General features: G+C 41.5%; 1 protein-coding gene across 2 annotated transcripts; it reads left to right on the forward strand.

The window, feature by feature from the left end:
- The first annotated feature begins 10,771 nt into the window (after positions 1–10,771).
- On the forward strand, positions 10,772–17,047 carry LOC132815393 (cytochrome c oxidase subunit 6C-like). 2 transcript variants are annotated; one of them, XM_060824287.1, is made up of 4 exons: positions 10,772–10,886; positions 12,415–12,535; positions 15,745–15,879; positions 16,930–17,047. In XM_060824287.1, exons 2-3 carry the CDS (start codon positions 12,422–12,424, stop codon positions 15,865–15,867), a joined length of 237 nt encoding a protein of 78 aa, XP_060680270.1. In that variant the 5' UTR covers positions 10,772–10,886; positions 12,415–12,421; the 3' UTR covers positions 15,868–15,879; positions 16,930–17,047. The 2 variants fall into 2 exon arrangements, with proteins under 2 accessions (XP_060680270.1, XP_060680271.1); XM_060824288.1 differs by lacking the exon at positions 10,772–10,886 and adding an exon at positions 10,893–11,045.
- Positions 17,048–21,102: the final 4,055 nt, after the last annotated feature.

A 21,102-nucleotide genomic window follows, 5' to 3' on the forward strand; every position in this document is an offset into this window, starting at 1 on the left:
TGGGTGAGTGGAATGCACTGCCAGCGGTGGTGGTAGAGTCAATGACATTAGGGAAATTTAAGCAACTGCTGGACAACTACATGGATGGCAGTAAATTGAGGGGTGGGTAGGTCAGGTTTATCTTAGATTAAGATAAATGATCCGTACAAAATTGTGGGCTGAAGGGCCAATACTGTGCTGTACTGTTCTATGTTCTATAACTCTCTATGACTCTCTAAGTGGCCTAACCAATATCCTGTACACCTGCAAATAGCCTCCCAACTCCTATACTCAATGCACTGACCAATAAAAGCAAGCATACCAAACATATTCATCACTATCCTGTTCACCTACGACACCACTTTCAAGGAACTATGAACCTGCATTCCTAAAGTCTTTTTGTTCAGCAATACTCCCCAGGATCTTACCATTAAATGTATAAGTCCTGCCCTGATTTGCCTTTCCAAAATGCAGCACCTCACATTTATCTAAATTAAACTTCATCTGCCACTCCTCAGCCCATTGGCCCATTTGCTCAAGGTCCCATTGTAGACTGAAGTAATCTTCTTTGCTTTCCACCCCAATTTTGATGTCGTCTGCAAATTTACTAACCATACCTCTTGTGTTCACATCCCAATCATTTATGTAAATGATGAAAAGCAGTGGACCCAGCAGCGATCCTTGTGGCACACTGCTGGTCACAACCCTCCAGTCTGAAAAGTAATCCTCCACCACTAGCTCCTTTGAGCCAGTTCTGTATCAAAATGGCTAATTCTTGCTGTATTCCACGTGATCTAAACTTGCTAACCAGTCTACCATGAGGAACCTTGTCAAATGCTTTTGCTGAAGTTCATATAAATCAGTAATGAAGTAAACTCAGAGAATGGCAGAGAAACCCAGCAGTTCTGGCAGCATATGAAGACAGAAACAGTTAGTTTTTCAAGACTGGTTTCACCAGGGAGGTGGATGCAGGATGTCCATAGTCACACCAACAGCAGCTTGCTACCCCTATCAGACACCAGGACAACAGGGAGAGTTGGGAATTGAGAGTGGACAGAAGACAGGGCATAGAGTCGTCTTCAATATTTTCCAATGATGTCAGCTGTTAGAACGAGACATGTAATGCTGAGAATCATCTCCTTTGTAAGGCTTAGGAGACACAACTGTCCATTTTCACCTGCTCTGTTTTGGTCCCCTATATAATATGTTGCTTTGCCGTGTAAGAGATAGGCACAATCTCAGTACGGTGCTGTTCTTGAATGATGTGCTTGCCATAGCTGAATAGCTAGAGCTACGTGAACATGGCAGAACTGGATGATGACATAATTGGAATGGTGTATATGTGTGTGTGTGTGGAAATTTGGACCTGAGGCATGAGTTCTGAGTGCCAGAAACTGTTGCTGGCTGAAGAATGGGGTTTGGTGCCTTGAGCAGTCTGGCCCATTGGTGGTTCAGTTGGTTGGAAGGCACTTTTACCGATATTACCAGCAACACGGTCATTACAATTCCTGAGGTTTTGCTGCCCAGTCCTCAGGTCCAGATTATAGTCAATGATCTCCCAGGTCTCTGTGTCCACTTCCTTCATACTTCTAGACCCTAGCAGAAAGTCTCCTTTTGCCAACCTCCACCATTAAGATCTCAAGTGCCTGTGCGATCAGGAGTGCACTCTTTTCCATGGTCCTCCACTCATAAAGCTCCCACAAAAAACTGCATCAGTATACCCAATAACTCCTTTACATTGTGTGCAGTTTCCCTTTAAGAGCGACAGGCTGTCTTTAAGAGGAGCAGTCTAGATGCTGGTGCTGCACTAGGTGTGATCTACACCCTGCTTAGCTTCCTGACGAGCACTCTGTGTGTCCTGCTTAAACGGTAATTCTTTTAATTGCTGATGCAGGGCCAGGTTTGTGCATTTCCTGCCTCAATGGCAATGAGCAAGCCTAGTTTATGATCTGTGAACCTCGCACTCAATTACGGGCTGAAAAATCTTTTCTCTGCATGTCTACTAATCACGTAAATCATTGCAAAAGGACACAGTCTTTGATATCTAATAATACTGCTTCATTATCAAATTTTCTAAGTTGATGCTTTGATCAAACAAATAGATCACGTTTGGATTTTCCATTTTTGGACTCACTAGTTGCACCATCTGTACAACTGGTTGAAAACCATGACTTGACAAGTGTTAGAGAGGAAAATAACAATCATGATTTTTTTATTAAATGCACTAAAAATTGCAAGAAAGCTTGCCACAACTTTCACTAAAAATATATCTAAGTTCATGGAATATTTCTGACCTTCGCACAATTTTTAACTCCCATGTTCACACCAACAAGCTTCAGAAAACACAGGAAAACCTTAAACATTTTTGAAAGCTTTCTGATGTCAAGAAATTTTGCAAATTTTTTTTGAGTGAACACAAAACACTTTAGGTTAACCACAGCAACTTCAGCATTCATAAGCTGCAACATGGTAACCAAAATTGTTCACAATTCTTCTCAGAAGACAGGAAAGTTTTCATATTAATTTCTATGAGGCTATGACTGTAGCTGTATAATTTGCTCTACCCTATCTGCATAAACAAAGATGAATCATCACTTGCAGTGGTATCTAAAGTCAGACATTAATAAGGGATGCCTCATTCCTTTCTACAAATACTCTGAGTAAAAAATGAGGTCTGCAGATGCTGGAGATCACAGCTGCAAATGTGTTGCTGGTCAAAACACAGCAGGTTAGGCAGCATCTCAGGAATAGAGAATTCGACGTTTCGAGCATAAGCCCTTCATCAGGAATAAGAGAGAGAGAGCCAAGCAGGCTGAGATAAAAGGTAGGGAGGAGGGACTAGGGGGAGGGGCGATGGAGGTGGGATAGGTGGAAGGAGGTCAAGGTGAGGGTGATAGGCCGGAGTGGGGTGGGGGCGGAGAGGTCAGGAAGAGGATTGCAGGTTAGGAGGGCGGTGCTGAGTTGAGGGAACCGACTGAGACAAGGTGGGGGGAGGGGAAATGAGGAAGCTGGAGAAATCTGAATTCATACCTTGTGGTTGGAGGGTTCCCAGGCGGAAGATGAGGCGCTCCTCCTCCAGCCGTCGTGTAGTTGTGTTCTGCCGGTGGAGGAGTCCAAGGACCTGCATGTCTTCGGTGGAGTGGGAGGGGGAGTTAAAGTGTTGAGCCACGGGGTGATTGGGTTGGTTGGTTCGGGCGGCCCAGAGGTGTTCTCTGAAGCGTTCCGCAAGTAAGCGGCCTGTCTCACCAATATAGAGGAGGCCACATCGGGTGCAGCGGATGCAATAGATGATGTGTGTGGAGGTACAGGTGAACTTGTGGCGGATATGGAAGGATCCCTTGGGGCCTTGGAGGGAAGTGAGTGTGGAGGTGTGGGCGCAAGTTTTACATTTCCTGCGGTTGCAGGGGAAGGTGCCGGGGGTGGAGGTTGGGTTGGTGGGGGGTGTGGATCTGACAAGGGAGTCACGAAGGGAGTGGTCCTTGCAGAACGCTAATAGGGGAGGGGAGGGAAATATATCCTTGGTGGTGGGGTCCGTTTGGAGGTGGCGGAAATGGCGGCGGATAATACGTTGTATGCGCAGGTTGGTGGGGTGGTAGGTGAGAACCAGTGGGGTTCTGTCTTGGTGGCGGTTGGAGGAGCGGGGCTCAAGGGCGGAGGAGCGGGAAGTGGAGGAGATGCTCTGGCCAAGCCACATTTTTATTTACCTTTATTTTCTATAGAATGTGGCCATTACAAGCGAGGCCATTATTAGTTTCTTAACCCTAATTGTCCTTGAGCTGAACATTTCAGAGGGCAGCTAAGAGTCAACCATATCATTGTTGCTTCTGGGTCCAGATGAGGTTAGAACGGCACATTTTCTTCTTTAAAGGGCATTAGTGAACAATGATCAAAGATAATTACCTAAGTCAAAATTACTGAGACTAGCTTTATATTACAAATTTATTACAACTGGCAGTTGCTGTGTGGGATTCAAATGCTTGGCCCTATAGTCCTGGGTTCTGTGGATTGCTAATCAAGTGACACTGCTACCATGCCACCATCTCCCTTATAGGTAGAGTCATAGAGATGCACAGCGTGGAAGCAGACCCTTCAGTCCAACTTGTCCATGCTGACCAAATATCCTAAATTAAACTAGTTCCGATTGCCAGTATTTGGCCCATATTACTCTAACCCCTTCCTATTCATATACCCGTACAGATGCCCTTTAAATATTGTAATTGTCCCAGCCTCCACCACTTCCTCTGGCAGCTTATTCCACCGTACCACCCACTGCATGAAAACATTGCCCCTGAGGTCCCTTTTACATCTTTCCCCTCTCACCCTTTAGTTCTGGACTCCCCAACCCAGAAGATTTGTCTATTTATCCTATCCATGCCCCTCATGATTTTATAAACCTCCATAAGGTCACCCATCAGCCTCCAATGCTCCAGGAAAAATAGTCTCAACCTATTCAGCCTCTCCCTATAGTCAAACTCTCCAACTCTGGCAACATCCTTGTAGGTCTTTTCTGCAGCCTTTCAAGTTCACTACATCCTTCATATAGCAGAGAGACCAGAACTGCACAGAGTATTGCAAAAGTAGCCTAACCAATGTCCACTACAGCTGCAACATGACCTTCCAATGCCTACACTCAATGCACTGACCAATAAAGGCAAGCATATTTACTATCCTACCCACTTACGACTCCACCTTCAAGGAACTGTGAACCTGCACTTTAAGGTCTCTTTGTTCAGCAATACTCTGTAGGACCTTACCATTAAGGTATAAGTCCTGCTAAGCTTTGTTTTTCCAAAATGCAGGACCTCACATTTATCTAAATCAAACTCCAACAGCCACTACTCAGCCTATTGGCCCATCTGATCAAGATCCCATTGTACCCTGAGGTAACCCTCTTCGTGCGTTGCTCTTTAGATGCCAAATATTTGAACAGTTCTTGGTGGACCTACCTTAATCAACATCTTTGTTCAACGTTATTTTGGATTTCATTATAAGGCAAAGACTGTCACAATCATTTCTCAATGTATTATGTTACCCCCAGCAACTAAGGGTGTCATTTACATGGGAATACATAGCAGGAAATGACTTTTCTTAATTTGGTGAAAACCACACAGAATGCTCTTAATCTTTCCTATTGTTACACCTTGTGGACAAGCTATAGAAACAATCTCTGTAAAATTTATCCTCTACTAAATTTGTCATATTTCAGGATCACTTTACTGTTATCCAAGGGAACAGACATAGCAGATTTTAGACCAGTCAAGTTGAAGATGCTTTTTACAGACATTGTGCAGTTGCTCATACAATTCCATCCAATATTGAAAAAGGCACCGAAAATACGTGTTAAACTAGGATAGACCGAAATGTAAAGTTGGGTGTTTATGTCTGTCACTCTTTTCCTGACCCAGGTATTTTTGAGAGCTGACCCAGTTGTTGGGGAATGCTGGTGGCATTAGTGAGCCTCACTAATATGAGCTAACTGGGGTCCTTTAAAAAATTAAAATGGAACTTTACTAGCAGTTGAGTGGGGCTGAACATATGAACTGGAGGTGATGGAGATTGAAGATTTAAATTAAACTTTCTGGAGTCTTAAGGCCCAAAATAAAAATCCTCTGATGCTCAGGCTGTTCTTTCCTTCTACTTGTGACTCTGAAAACACACAGTACCTTGATTACTTAAAGTGCAGATTGCCTCCAGTCATCTAACTTGCCAGCTGCCAGCAACTAATCCACCATCTCTTTACGCTGGTTTGGTGGTCAGTGGGTGGCAGTTAGTTTCAGGTGAGTTCCAGATTTTAAACTTCCCCTTCAAAATTTAAGTATTCATCCCAAACACTTAGAACTGGGTTTTCACTTCTATATTGAGCAGTGGGAATTCTCCTCATGGCTGCAAACCCACCAAAATTCCAATCCAACTGCCTGCATCAAAGTTTGCAATTTACATATTGTGGGCCCCAGGTGCAAGCTCCACTGCCAAACACTGATGAAGACTCATATTTAAGTAGGATGGAGCAATATGTTTTTAGACTCAAGCTAACACTGAGGTATAGTTATGTTATTGGAGGGAATGATAACCAATAGCAAGTCTTCTCGTTTCACTGATAAATTTTGGGAATTTAATACTGCTGTCTCAAGAACTAATGTGACATCCCCTGATGGATTCATGAGGTCTTGGATTAAACCATCTGCAGGATACACTGCAGTAACTCACCAGAATTCCTTTGACTGCATTTCATAACACCGTGACCTCTACCACTTAGAAAGACACGGCAGTAGATGCACAGGAGCTCCACGACTTGCATATTCCCCAACAAACCATATACAATCCGTTTCTTTACTGTCACTGAATCAAAATCCTGGAACTCCTACCGTAACAGCACTGTGTGTATCTCTATACTTCAAGGACTGCAACGGTTCAAGAAGATCGTTAATCACCACCTTCTCCATGGTACTTCAGAATAGAGAATAAATTAATCAATGACATCTACATTCCAGACAAAAAAAACAAACAACTGCTAGGCTATAGGTACTTAGTTGTGCAACTGAATGCCTAGAATATGAAGGACTGTATATAAGTTACTGTATTGTGTACCCTATGACAAAAATCTTGATTTGATGACAAGAAAAGGTGCTGTGTGAACACTGAGTATGCCAAAACAATCTTATATCTACGACTTAGAGTCTGCATGATTGCCTTGCATTAAGCTAGAAACATGTGGCTGGCTAATGTGTGTTCACAGTGTGAATACAGTTTAGTTTTTAGGCATGCTCATTTCTCTGCCTGATCAAACCTGGATCACAGAAGTGCAGTAAATGATGATAGGGGATGGATGTTCGAAGGAAAAGGACAGCTGGAAAATGGGAGGCATTCAAAAATGAGATAATGAGAGTCCAGAGTCAGTATGTTTCTGTTAGGGTGAAAGGCAAGGCTGGTGGGTGTCAGGAATGCTGGATGACTCTAGAAATTGTGGTTTTCGTAAAGAGAAAGAAGGACCCATTTGTCAGGTATAGACAGCAGGTATCGAGTGAATCCCTACGAGAGTATAAAGGCAATAGGAGTATACTTAACAGTGAAATCAAGAGGGAAAAAGGGGGCCATCAGACAGCTTTAGCAAATAGAGTAATACAAATATATTAAGGACAAAAGAGTAACAAGGAAGAGAATAGGGTCCCTTAAAGATCAGCAAGGCTGCCTGTGTGTGTGGAACCACAGGAGATGAGGAGATACTGAAAGAGTATTTTGCATCAGTGTTTACTGTGGAGAAGGATATAGAAGAGAGAGAAAGTGGGGAAATAAATAGTGACATCTTGAAGTATGTCCATATTACTCTGTGCAGAGGAGGAGGTACTGGACGTTTTAAAATGCATAAAGGTGGCTAAGTCCCTGGGACCTGAACAGATGAACCCTAGAACTCTGTGGGAAAATTGTGAAGTGATTACTGGGCCCATTGCTGAGATATTTGTATTATCGATAGCCACAGGTGAGGTGCTGGAAGATTGGAGAATGGCTAATGTGGTGCCACTATTTAAGAAAGGTCATAAGAAAAAGGCAGGAAACTGTAGACCAGTCAGCCTGACATCAGTGGTGGACAAGTTGATGGAGGGAATCCTGAGGGACAGGATTTTCTGGAAAGGCAAGGATTAATTAAAGACAGTCAACATGGCTTTGTGCATGGGAAATCATGTCTCATCATCTTGATGACTGTTTTTTGAAGAAGTAACAAAGAGGATTAATGAGGGCAGAATGGTGTTTGTGATCTTATATGGACTTCATTAAGATGTTTGACAATGTTCCACATGGTAGATTGGTTAGCGAGGTGAGATCACATGGAATACAGGGAGGACAAGCCATTTGGTTACAGAACTGGCTTGAAGATAGAAGACAGAGGGTGGTGGTGGAGGATTGTTTTTCAGACCTGGAGACTTGTGACCATTGGAGTGCCACAAGGATTGGTGCTGGGTCCACTGCTTTTCAAATTGGAGGTGTAGTGGACAGCGAAGAAGGTTACCTCGGATTACAAGAAGATCTTGATCAGATGGGCCAGTGGGCAGGGGAGTGGCAGATGGAGTTTAATTTAGATAAATATGAGGTGCTGCATTTTGGAAAGGCAAATCTTAACAGGACTTATACACTTAATGGTAAGGTCCTGGGGAGAGTTGCTGAACAAAGAAACCTTGGAGTACAGGTTCATAGCTCCTTGAAAGTGAGTCGCAGGTAGATAGGATAGTGAAGAAGGTTTGGTATGCTTTCCTTTATTGGTCAGAGTATTGAGTAAAGGGTTGGGAGGTTATGTTGAGGCTGTACAGGACATTGGTTAGGCCACTTTTGAAATATTGTGTGCAATTCTGGTCTCTAGATGTTGTGAAACTTGAGAAGGTTCAGAAAAGCTATACAAGGATAGAAGATTTGAGTGAAAGGCTGAGGCTAAATAGGCTGGGGCTGTATTCCCTGGAGCATCGGAGGCTGAGAAGTGACCTTATAGAGGTTTATAAAATCATGAGGGGCATGGATAGGATAAATAAACAAAGTATTTTCCCTGGAATGGGGGAGTCCAGAACTAGAGAGCATAGATTTAGGGTGAGAGGGGAAAGATATAAAAGAGACATATGGGGCAACTTTTTCACACAGAGGGTGGTGCGTGTATGGAATGGGCTGCCAGAGGAAGTGGTGGAGACTGGTACGATTGCAACATTTAAAAGGCGTTTGGATGGGTATATGAATAGGAAGGGTTTGGAGGGATATGGGCCGGGTGCTGGCAGGTGGAACTATTTTGGGTTGAGATATCTGGTCGGCATGGACAAGTTGCACTGAAGGGTCTGTTTCCGTGCTGTACATCTCTATGACTCTAAGATGGGCCAATGGGCTGAGAAGTGGCAGATGGAGTTTAATTTAGATAAATTTGAGATGCTGCATTTTCAAAAGGCCAATCAGGGCAGGACTTATGCACTTAGGGTAAGGTCCTGGGGAGGGTTGCTGAACAAAGAGACCTTGGATTGCAGGTTGACAGTTCCTTGAAAATGAGAGTCTCAGGTAGACAGGATATTGAAGAAGGCATTTAGTATGCTTGCCTTTATTGGTCAGTGCATTGAGTATAGAAACTGAATAGTATTAACTTCAGCCCTACAAAAGTAGTATCTATGTAATTGTTGACCCCATGAATTTAACCTTAAAAAATAGTCTAAAGTATTCAACTTCTGCACAAGTGTATATGGTATTTATTTCCTGCGTATTTTTCTTATCATTGACGAGATTGATTAAAGATCAGGCTGTCTGCTATGATTATAGAGATTAAACAACTGCAGTTCTTTAAATATCTCTGAAACAGTTATCAGGGTTTCCTGAGTTTTGAGTAACTTTTCAGAACTTTAAGCTGCTGTTGTGTATCTGTTGATAACTCAAGATTACTTCATTTGAATTATTGGGTAAGGTGTTTTCTTTAGCACAAAAAATGAGTGAATTAACAGTAATACTGTACACTATGTTGAGAAACTGGTTGCATTTAGATCAGAGGTTCTTTAACAAAACTTTTCAGCGCCCCATACAACCAGTTGTGGAGTAGATTTGGTAGATTGGAAACTTGAGGTTGCAAACATAACGGTAAGACAGGATGTCAATTTCTTGCCAATCTTCACCACTCTGTTACTGGAATTGTATGCATTAAGTTGATTTATTATTTTTAAACCATACAACCATTTGCTTTTCCTCACCAATGCTTTGGAAATACTGTGCTTTTCAGCACTGCTATACCACTGGTGTTGCAAAGTGATGGGGAAGAGTTTTTAAAATAGACAGGGATGCCATGCTTAGTGCAATTGATCACTCCACAGTGTCTTCTGTCACTTACTGGATTTTCTAATGAATGTGTGAGCAAGTGCTGATTTTTTAAATGTAAGAATACTTAGAACATAGAATCATAGAGCTGTACAGCATGGAAAAGGCCCTTTGGTCGAACTTATCCATGCTGACTAGATATCCTAAATTAAACGAATCCCATTTGCCAGCATTTGGCCCATATCCCTCTAAACCTTTCCTATTCTTATACCTATCCAGTTGCCTTTTAAATGTTGGAATTATATCAGCATCCATCACTTCCTCTGGCAGCTCAATCCGCACACGCACCACGCTCTGCATGTTAAAGTTGCCTCTCAGTCCCTTTTCCCTCTCACCTTAAACTTATGCCCTCTAGTTTTGGATTCCCATGCCCCAGGGAAAAGACCTTGTCTGTTTACAAGGTGCATAATTCCTTCGGAAGATTGGAGATTTGGGGGTTTGAGGTCAACAAAAGCTGAAACGTATTGGATAAAAATGCCACTGATATAAGGACCAAAGGACATAGGTTTAGGATAACTGGCAATACAAGCAATTGCGACATTTTCATGCAGCAAATAGTTAGGTTGGATTGCCTGAGACTGTGGTGAAGGTTACTTCATTTGAGGCTTTCAAATGGAAACTGGATTATTTAAAAAGGAAGAATGTGCAGGGGAGAAGGCACCAGCTGATTGCTCCACCAGAGGACCAGCTCAGACACAAATGCAGTTCCATGAAATTTTTAAGGGGACATTTTTTGCTGAGGAACTTTGAATAAACCGGAAGGAGTTGAAGAATCTGTCTGTTGTTGGATTGTATGAGCACACAGCAATAACGAAGCTTAACCTGGGCCTCGACACAGCGCGAGGGCGGGGCCGAAAAACGTTCCCGGGGCAATGACGTTATCTGAGGGCGGGGCCAATGAAACACACTGGGGGCGGAGCAATGACGTTCACTGTGGGGTGGAGTCAACGGTGCATGCCGAGGGGCGGGGCAAAGTGGCACGTGACCGGAAATAGCCCAACCGGAACAGGCATTTTGGCGGCTGCGCATTGAGTTGTGGCCTGAAGCCTCTGGGTTAGCTTGTACTGGGAGGAGAAGGAGTGAGTGTCTCAGCTTTATTAATGCCTGGAACCTGAAACTGCTCCTTGGCCAGAGGGCGGTTGGCAGCGCTCAGCGACTGTGTAGCCAAGAGCCGTCTTAGGCCTGAGCTGCGGCCTGTGCGGGAGGCGCGGCCGGTCACCTTGGAGCAGCTTCCCAGGGTCAGAGGAGGGTAACGGGGAAGAGCAAACTCTGAGCTGAGCTCACCCACACCCTGGCGGTGGGATAAGGGAAAATGACACACGTTTTTATATCGGGGAGGCGGGGGGGGAACGGACGGCTCTGTGGGGTCAAGGGCGGAGGATGAGAAAAGGGGAAGTTGAGGGGTGTGGGTGGGAAGAGATTTGGATTGTATTTAGGAATCCTGAGAAGTGGGCTCATGAGCAATAGGGGACTCTAGGGAGAGGTGGTGCAGGAAGATGGGGCTTGTTATTGGCGTCCCTTGGGAAGTGGGTTTATGAGGTAGTGAGTTCATGGGGGGGGGGCATTGGGAGGGGAGGGGTATCTGTGAAATAGGTGCAGGTAGTTGGGCTTTGTTGGGGTCTGGTGGTGGCCTTGTCAAAGGCTGAGGAGGTCTGGGGATAAGGATAAGGTGTTATGGAGTTGGGTGTGGGATGGAGAGTTAGAATGAGGGTAGAGGATGCTTGTGAATGGGTTCCAGATTGAGATCTGTGTACATAGTTCCCATAGTACCAGGGATATTGCAAACAATGTGGTGAACTGGCTGCACAAAGGATATTTTGTTTTCAGATGTGCACAAATTTTGCTATACAGGAGTTCTATAGAAATTGTGTGGTGCAAGTACTGGGCTGTTGACAGTAAAGAGAAATTAAAAGTACTGATCCTGAATTGACCTAAGAATATGGAGAAGGATCCAATTGCTATGGTCTGTATTGGACCAATGATATGGAAAGACAAGTGATTGTGGATAATGCAGGAACTAGGAGTAAATAGTAGTACTTTGTAACATTTTACATGAGAGCAAAAAAAAACTGCAAATGCTAGGTTTCAAGGTAGGCAAGCAGGAGGCTGGAAGAACACAACAAGTTAGACAGCATCAGGAGGTGGAGAAGTCAGTGTTTCTGGTAGGAGGGTTATACCTGAAATGTTGACTTCTCCATCTCATGATGCCTAGCTTGCTGTGTTCTGCTAGCTTCTGCTTGTGTACCTCATGTAAACGAACAAATTTTAAAGTTGTAAACAGGCACCAGGGGTTGATCAGTTGGCTCGTTGGTTAAAGTGTTACCACGGCAAATGCACTAAAGGAACATATTCGACCAAGATATATTGCTCAATTTAACAAAGCTTTGGTGTCAATAGTTCTCTGATCCTTAGTTTTGTCAGGCTGTTCTGGAAGGCGAGGGGGTGTGAGTTGATCCCTGGGATATGGGTAAGGTTCTTTTGAATGTTTTGAATTTGGTAACTGCAAATAATGTGAATGGATTTATTCAATTGAATAAAATAGTTTATTAATCTTAAATTAAATTGTTTTATACATGTTCATAATGTCTGCCTGTTTTTCCACACCAGATAAACCATGTCTTCTGCTGTGATTGCCAAGCCTGTGATGCGAGGCCTATTGGCCAAACGTCTACGATTTCACTTGGCTGTGGCTTTTACTTTAGCTTTTGCAGCAGCTGGTACCTTCAAGGTAATCTTACTACTATGAATAATAACTTGCAGAAATCCTCCTTTCTTCCATCTTCCCCCAACCTGGACACTGTATTACTATGGAGATTGCTCCTTATATTTTTTAAAAAAGGGGTGACTGCCCACAAAGTTGTATTGTGCCATTACCTTAAAGGTAAATCTTATTTGGTTGACTTGATTAAATTCTTTTGACATCAAGAAGCAGGGGATTAGGCATGGTGCAGTTGATTTTATGGCCTTCAGAAGATGTTTGTCAACGTACAGCAAAGTAGCTTACTAAAATTAAAAGCCAGCATTACTGTCCACAGCTACAGAATAAACCAAAGAATGTCAAGTTTTTTTTTCAGACTGGGAAGAAGTATAGTGTTTCCTGGGGATTGGTATTAAGGACAGTGAATAATAATTTATAGATTCGAGGCATGATTAGTAAGTTTGCAGGTGATGCTAAAATAGATGGTATTGTGGACAGTGAGGAAGGTTATCATAAATTGCAGCAGGATCATCTTCAGCTGGGGAAGTGGGCTGAGTAGTGGCAAATGGGCTTTAATATAAGCGAGTGTTGTGTTTTGGAAAGTCAAATTAACATAGGAATTTCTTGGTGAATGGTGGGGCTGTGAGGAGTGTAGTTGAACAGAGGAACCTTGGAGTTCAGGTGCACGCTTGTCTGAAAGGTAGACAGGGCAGTGAAGCCTTCAGTCAGAGCATTGAGTATAGACGTGAAGTTATGTTGCAATTGTACAGGACGTTGGTGAGGCTGCACTTGGATTATTCAGTTTTGGTCACCTTGTTATGGGAAGGATGTTATTAAACTGGAAAGAATGCAAAAAAACTTACAAGGATGTTGCCAGGACCGAGTGATAGGGAGAGGTTGGACAAGCTAGGACTTTTTTCTTTAGAGTTTTGGAGACTGGGGGAATCTTATAGATGTGCGCACGATTGTGAGAAGCATGAATGAGGTGAATGCACTCAGTCTTTTTTCTAGGGCTGGGGGCACACAAGGTGATATGCATATGGAATGACCTGCCAGTGGGAGTGATTGAGGTGGGTACATTAACAACATTTAAAAGGCATTTTGACAGTGTGAGTGGGCAAGCTTGAGAAGGATATGGGCCAAGTGCAAGGAAACATGGTAAGCGCGGATGGAAAGTTTGGTCAGCACCGACTAGTTTGGGCTGAAGGGCCTGTCTCTGTGCTCTAAGGTTGTATGACTCTTGTGAAATTTGGAAAAATACTAAGCCATGAGGGTGGTAACGCATTTCTGGAATACAGGCAGACATATGGCAAAGGGGATGCAAGATCAGAAACTTGAATTTAATGTGTACAAATCTTAGTGGCAAGCTGAGTTGAGAAGACAGTTTAAAACAAAAATCAGTATTATTTTACTTAGAGTAAAAAGTAAGGAAATGATGCTGAAACTTCATAAGTTCTTATCTAAACTATTGTTAACTTACAGGAAGTATACTCTTCAAGCAATGTTGAAATCATGTAGGTGTAGAATACCTGCAGAATTGTACCAGGACTGAAGGTTATTGGGGATGCTGGTGGAGTTAGGTGTTTTTAAAGCACTGTATATTGGGAAGATTTGATAGGAGTGTTCAAGCTATAGTTCTGTTCCAAGTAAATAAGTAGAAATTGTTCTCAGCTGTTGCACATTTGGTAACCAAATGGCACCAAACTATCAGCTGACTTGAGAACACATTCATTTTCATGATTTTGGAGAAAGTGAATTTAATAGTAATAAGTGAGATTAATTGAAAGTTGAATCAAAGAGCTGGCAAAGAGACACATTAGGCCAAAGAGCACATCTGCACTGTTTTGTTGTGTTGCAATCCCTTTTAAGCAGATTGCTGCATCTTAGATTTGATTGTTGAAATGCATTCTAAAATATACATGTAGACAGGGTCATTTAAGAAGGCATTTAATATGCTTGCTTTATTGCTGAGACCTTTGAGTATAGGAGTTGGGATGCCATGTTGAGTTTGTATAGGATGTTGGTGAGGCCTCTGCTGGAGTACAGTATCCAGTTCTGGTCTCCCTTTTTAGAGGAACAAAATTATTTAGCTGGAGAAGATTCAGAAGAGATTTACCAGGAAGTTGCTGGGAATGGAGTGTTTGCTGGTTAGGGTAGGATTTTTTCCCCCACTAGTGTGGAAGGTTATGGGGTGACTGTATATGTATAAAATCATGAAAGTTATCTATAAGATGAATGACTGGTGTCTTTTCAATAGGGTGAGGGCATTCAAAACCAAAGGCCCTATTTTTAAGATGAGAAACATTTAAAAGACATGAGGGGTAATTTTTTTTTGATGTGTGAAATTAACTTTGAGGAAATGGGTGGATGTGGGTCCAGTTACAATGATAGCTGGATAAGTACAAAAATAAAATGTTTAGAGGGGAACTTGCAAACTCCACACAGTCGTATGAGGCTGGAATTGAATCTGGGTCCCTGGCGCTATGAGGCAGCAGTGCTAACCACTGTGCCACCCAAATGTTTTGAGGCCTATCGGCCAAGGAAGGTGGGACTAGTTTAGTTTGAGATTATGGACTGGTTAGACTGAAGAGTCATACATCAGGGAAACAGTTTGTATCATACACATTGATAGCGTAAGTTGCTGTTGTAGTAGGGAGCATAGATTGTCAAGAATGAAGATATTTTTCTCATTTACGCGAACAGATCTGTTACTCCTTTATTTCATGATTCTCTCTCAACTGATGTGGCATATTATAAAAATCAATATGCTTGTTAATGATATTTGGGTGCCAATTGAGTGCTGAGCAAGATGCTGATTGTTCATTCACATCTGCAGTCTAATTGTGAAATTGAGCACACTGTGATTTCTACCACTGGTAGGTACCACAAGGCCTTAGACCCTAATTTCTCTCTCCTCCATCTACTCCCCCCCAACCCCCACTTCCTGCTAAGTTTTATGTTATCTCTGAAATGAAACCTTTTTTGAATTGAAATTTTGTCTCAATTTTAAATCGTGACTTCATGTAAGTTGGTGTTTGCTAAATTTGTTGAAAGAGTACATGATGTGATTTATTTTTTTCAATCTGATTGTATCCAGGTTTGGGTCAATTAAATTCTAAATTTGCTTCAATAAGCTGGAATGTTTGATTGTGAAATACTCAGTTTAAACAGTTGTTTCATGCTGAACTTCATAAATATGCTGAAAATGTAAACTTGTCCTATTTCTTAATTCATTGCAGTTTGTAGTAGGTGATTCCAGGAAAAAAGCATATGCTGACTTCTATAAGAAGTATGATTCAATGAAGGCTTTTGAGGCCATGAGGGATGCTGGTATATTTGAAAGTGTGAAACCAAAGAAGTAGAGTCTTTCAAAGGTAATCATTTACATTGCATTTAAATAAAAGTGTCGACTTGTACCTGAACAGTTCTTTACAACACTGAAAATTGTTCCAATTGCAACTGGCTCTTGGAACTTTGAGAGCCGTGAATAGTGAGAAGCCTTAGTATTTCAGGAAGAGTAGGTGGTGGTCGTGATGCATGATTTTGTTTTCAGTGCATAAACTGTCCTGATTACTTGCTGAACCTTATTAAATTATTGGAAGAATAGAATACAAAAGTAGGCAAGTTAATTTGTTGTATGGGGCATTAGTGTCTGCAGTACACTGCACAGTATTGGTCACCTTATTTAAGCATGTGTTTCGGATGGAATTACATCTGAGAAGGCTTACCAGACTGATGCATGGAATGAGATAGTTGTTTTACAAGGAAGAGGTAGTTTAACCTCTATTGGTTATCCTGCACTACAGAGCAACTCTGGTAAATTGGAGTATACTAAACTTGAAGGAATTGGGATGAGGATTCTTGGCTACAATGCAAAGCTCAATAAGGTAAATGAAAGTGAACAGGTTGCTTCTCACTGGAATTCAGTATGAAAAGAAACTATTCTCCTGTGCTTAGCTTATTCCTTCAGCCAACTCTTTCAAGTGGGTGGATTGACTGCAGGTTATTTGTACACAAATATGTGGCAAGTAAGCTTGGTCATAAGTGTAGTTCTGTGAAAGGCTCACATTGTTGAGTGAGGCTTATGGCTTGCTAAGACACAGCAAAGTTTGTTCTTAAAGGCTTGCTACTTCAAATATTGGACAAATACTGTGGCTTCATAGACTGACAATAGGATTGTATTTTGCACATATTCCAGGAATATCAAAGTTCCTATAATCAATCAATTTCTCCTTTGATTGAAGAAAACAGCTGTTTTTAATGTTATATATAAAATTAGTAATATTTGACTTTAGTTCATATCTGCTACTTTTTGACAAATCTTCAAAAAGAAATGAGTACCAATGATATCAAAATGATCTTGATGCAACATTTTTAGGTAAAAGACTTTGTTTGATAATGATTTTCTTTCCTATTTAAAACAGGAACCTTGGAATGAATGACAAGATTGCTCCACTGACTTACACTGGGGAACTGGAGATGTATGCTTTGTGCATTCTATACCTGATTTATAAATAAAATATTGAATTCTCTGACCTGGAATACTTGCATTTTCATTGCCATTATCCAAACAACTTTGAAACTTTAAACCTGATCTTTCTCTAAAATAGAACAGGATGTAGTGGAAGACTGAATTTCCCATTGGATGATTTACTAATTGAGCTGGAAGAAGGTGTGACAATGTAATTGATTAGGAAATGCTACGCAAGAATGTAGCTTATTTTTGAAGCAAAAAGCTATATTGCCTTTGAGAAGCTTTGTTGGATTTAAAAATTTGAAATTATAAAGTGCATTGTGTGCATGTTTACTGGTACCATGACAGTATTGTTGCAAGTCAAATGAAACCATGAGAAACCTTAACCCTTGTCTGCTTGGTGTGTTCTTATTGATGATTATGAAACTCCACAAAGATTATGGATCTCTTCTCTGAAGGATGAGATGGAAAGCAGATGCTTTCCATTTTACAGCAGAGGAAGTAAACAAACAAGGCATTCAACCTAGCAAAATAGAAAATGTTTTTATTCTTGTCAGCATTGGCTAGAAACAATAACTTATTACTGTGGAGTTTCTACTTGATTTCCATATTTCTAACATCTACAGACAATTTTGCATATCTATTTCACCTAACTTGCACATCTTTGAACTATGGAAGGAAACTGGATCACTTAGCAGAAACCCACACTGACAAGGGGAGAATGTGTGAAGTTTGCAGTCACTGAACTCTGGAATTGCACCTTGAGTCCCTGTGCTATGAAGCAACAGAAGGATTTGAAATTGAAAACACACCTGTGCTCAATAATTAATCCTCTAGCCTGAATCTGAGTTTTCTAAATTCTCCAGCTAGAAACAACCCCACTCCATCCTACCAAACATTCAGTGCTTGGACGCTAGACTGACTTTAGTATTTACCCAATTTGACAAACCTTCATCAGGGCATCAATCCAGTGAACCTTTGCTGTACAGCCTCCAAGGAAAGTAGATTCTTCCTGTTATGGAGACTAACTGTGCACTCCAAGTTTGATCTCACAAACACTAACTGTAGCCTTATTGTATCCAAGCTAGAGAATAATGTCTTAAACTTTGAATACGTTCAATGCAGCATACACTATCCTCTAATGTAGAGAATATAAAAGATGCAAGATACTTAAGTTTTCCTCACTGTCCTTAATTAATCAATTCCCCTTAGCCTGAGGCTGACCCCTAGATTCCAATCGCCATCTGTGTTCTGAGCTCTTAGGAAATTAACTGAATATTTGAGTCTGCTGAGCCAATAATCCACATTACTGAAAAGTAGGTCCTCATCTCTAGTAAGATTCATCAACTTTAGTAGCAGCAGAATGGGGCAGAGTTTAGTATGTACAGGTCATCTGTCTATTGTTTTCTCACAAATCGATGTTAAAATCTCTCCCTCCGTCTTAGTATTGCCTATCGTAATTGTAACCTGGAAACTGATTCATTATAACTTGCAGTTCTAACTAGAGTGTTATCACAATGTACTTAAACAATCTAAACGCCCAGGATAATACCAATTCATTTTTGAAGACAAAAGGCAGGTTAGCAAAAGGTTTACAGGAAGTGTGCTGGATCTAGTTATCTGTGGCTTATGAATCCAAGGCTGGATATATATGAGAATATATAAAGCAAAAACGTGCAGTAGTTAAGGTACGGCCATACAGTAAGGGTCCAGATAGGAATTAAAAATAAGAGGTAGATATCTAAGCAGTAATTAATCAAAAACCAAGCAAATGTTATCCAGTCCATTAAGGTAGGCCTAGTAACTACAGAATATTGTTACTACTTCAGCCTTTATCTGATGAATATCTGCCAAAGAAACCAGTTTCCTAAACTATAATTGAAAAAAAACATTCATCAGGTATTTCTCCAATACTTAATTTGATAGTCAATGCATTGACTTTCTGTTCATGTAGATGAATGTCGTTTCAATGCCTTTGTACGTAGGCTAACACATAGATTGATAATAGGATATGGGTTGGCCATTCTGATACGTGCAAATGTAAGACAAGGAGAGTGATGGAAATGGATTGATAATGAATTTGGCCCTAATAAGTTAACTTTAGCCACTGGTAGGATGGTTTTGGTTTTGCTATTTATGTTGGAAAAACTTGTTCACGTAGGCAGTCAGCACAATGTTTAGAAGCTATGTCACTCTCTACCCAAGCTGTAGCTTGGGTCTGTTTGCAGGAAAAGGAAAAGAATGATTTGTTGACAGCAAATAATTAAATCTTGCTTCAGAATTGGTATAATATTAAAAGGAGAGCCAAAGAGGAAGTGAAGCAGCAGAAATGGCTATTCATGCTGAAAGTGGTGGCATAAGGGTAATACACCACAGTATTAACTTAGTCTTGGAATAAAGGAGGATGGATGTTAGATCACCAAGAAGGATAGCTATCCCACTGGAAATTGTCCTCCGCTTTAAAAGTATTCAGGGGGAATTCTGCCTGTACCTGAGGCAGGATACAATACGTAGGCAAGCAGGAAATCTGCTTTTTACAAAGTGGGCATTGTCCATAGAATCCCTACAGTGTGGGAGCAGGTCATTTGGCCCATTGAGTCAAAACTGACCTTCTGAAGAGTATCTCATTCAGACCCACAACCCTACCCAATCACCTCACATTTACCATGGCTAATCCACTTAGCCTGCTCATCCCTGGTCACTATGGGAAATTTAGCATAGCCAATCCACCTAACCTGCACATCTTTGAACTGTGGGAAGAAACCCTGCAGACATTAGGTGGAGTTTGCATGTTCTCCCAGACAGTCGCCAGAGTCTGGAATCGAACCAGGTGTCCCTCACTGTGAAGCAGCAGTGCTAACCACTGAGTCACTGCGTTGTCTCAAGCTTCATATCTTTCCTGACCCCACTCAGGGAGGCAGCATAAGCAAACAGTTTGGATATGTGACATAGCTGCTGACTGAGACCATACACTTCTAGTTTCAAGACAGAATGCGGGCATGATCTACCTCTTGCATGCAAAGCCAGCGCTCTACCATTTGAGCTAATTTCCCTAAATTATTAGATGCTTTAGGAGCAGGCCACTCGACCCACTGAATCCACACTGACCCACCATGCAGACCTACACCCCTACCCTATCCTTGTAACCCTGCACTTCCCATGGCTAACCCACCTAGCCTGCAAATCAAGCAAAAATACCAAGAATCTATGTTCACTATAAATAAAGTTGAGAAAAAAAAACTTATTGCCCATAAAACAAAGCTGTGCGCAATTTCCCATGACCAATCCACTTAACCTGTACAATTCTGGACTATGGGAGGAAACTAGAGCAACCAGAGGAATCCCACACAGACAAGGTAAGAATATACAAACTCCACACAACAGTCACCTGACACTGAATTTGAATCCAGGTCCCTGGCATTGTGAGACAGCAGTGCTAACCAAGGAACCACTATATTGTCCCAAAAAAAGTGTTTCAAACCGGCAGGAATTGATCCTACAATCTCTTGAGTCCTGTCAGATGTGTTGTCCATTGTGCCATTGGCCTAGCTAGTGTTCCTGATGTTATATCGTTCCAGCAGAAACATTAGTGATAGTTAGCTCAAAGCTATACTGACTAGTTTTCCATTAGCAGCAAATTAGCAGAGCCCAAAATAAAGTTGATTTAAGGAAATATTAGGAGCCCAACACTAACAAATTACAATGAAAAAAGTTTATGGTTCAAATGACAATAGGTTTTTTTTCCCTAAAATTAGTTTATTTTTGACTAGGTTACCCTCCATCTCTCTCCTTAATAATATTTGCAACAATCCTACTGTGCTTTTCCTTTAAATATATTTATCAAACTAAATTTGTAATCCTGCAGCTCTCTTCTATGATTCACACAGAGGTCACTAATGTCCACAAGGTGACTCCAGAAACTACTACTCAATGCAACAGATTGATGGTAAAGTGAAACATGTAATGTGCCTCAAAGTAACTGTGGAAGAACTAAGAGATTGCACATGGTGCTACATTTGTGCAGGTAGTATCGTGGGTCCTTGCAGTTGCACAAGATTTATCTGTTACTAGCAATATTTAAAATAAAATACAACACAATTGTTTATATTAAAGTAAAAACTAC

Source organism: Hemiscyllium ocellatum, chromosome 4, assembly GCF_020745735.1.
Source record: "Hemiscyllium ocellatum isolate sHemOce1 chromosome 4, sHemOce1.pat.X.cur, whole genome shotgun sequence".
Taxonomy (NCBI): Eukaryota; Metazoa; Chordata; class Chondrichthyes; order Orectolobiformes; family Hemiscylliidae; genus Hemiscyllium; species Hemiscyllium ocellatum.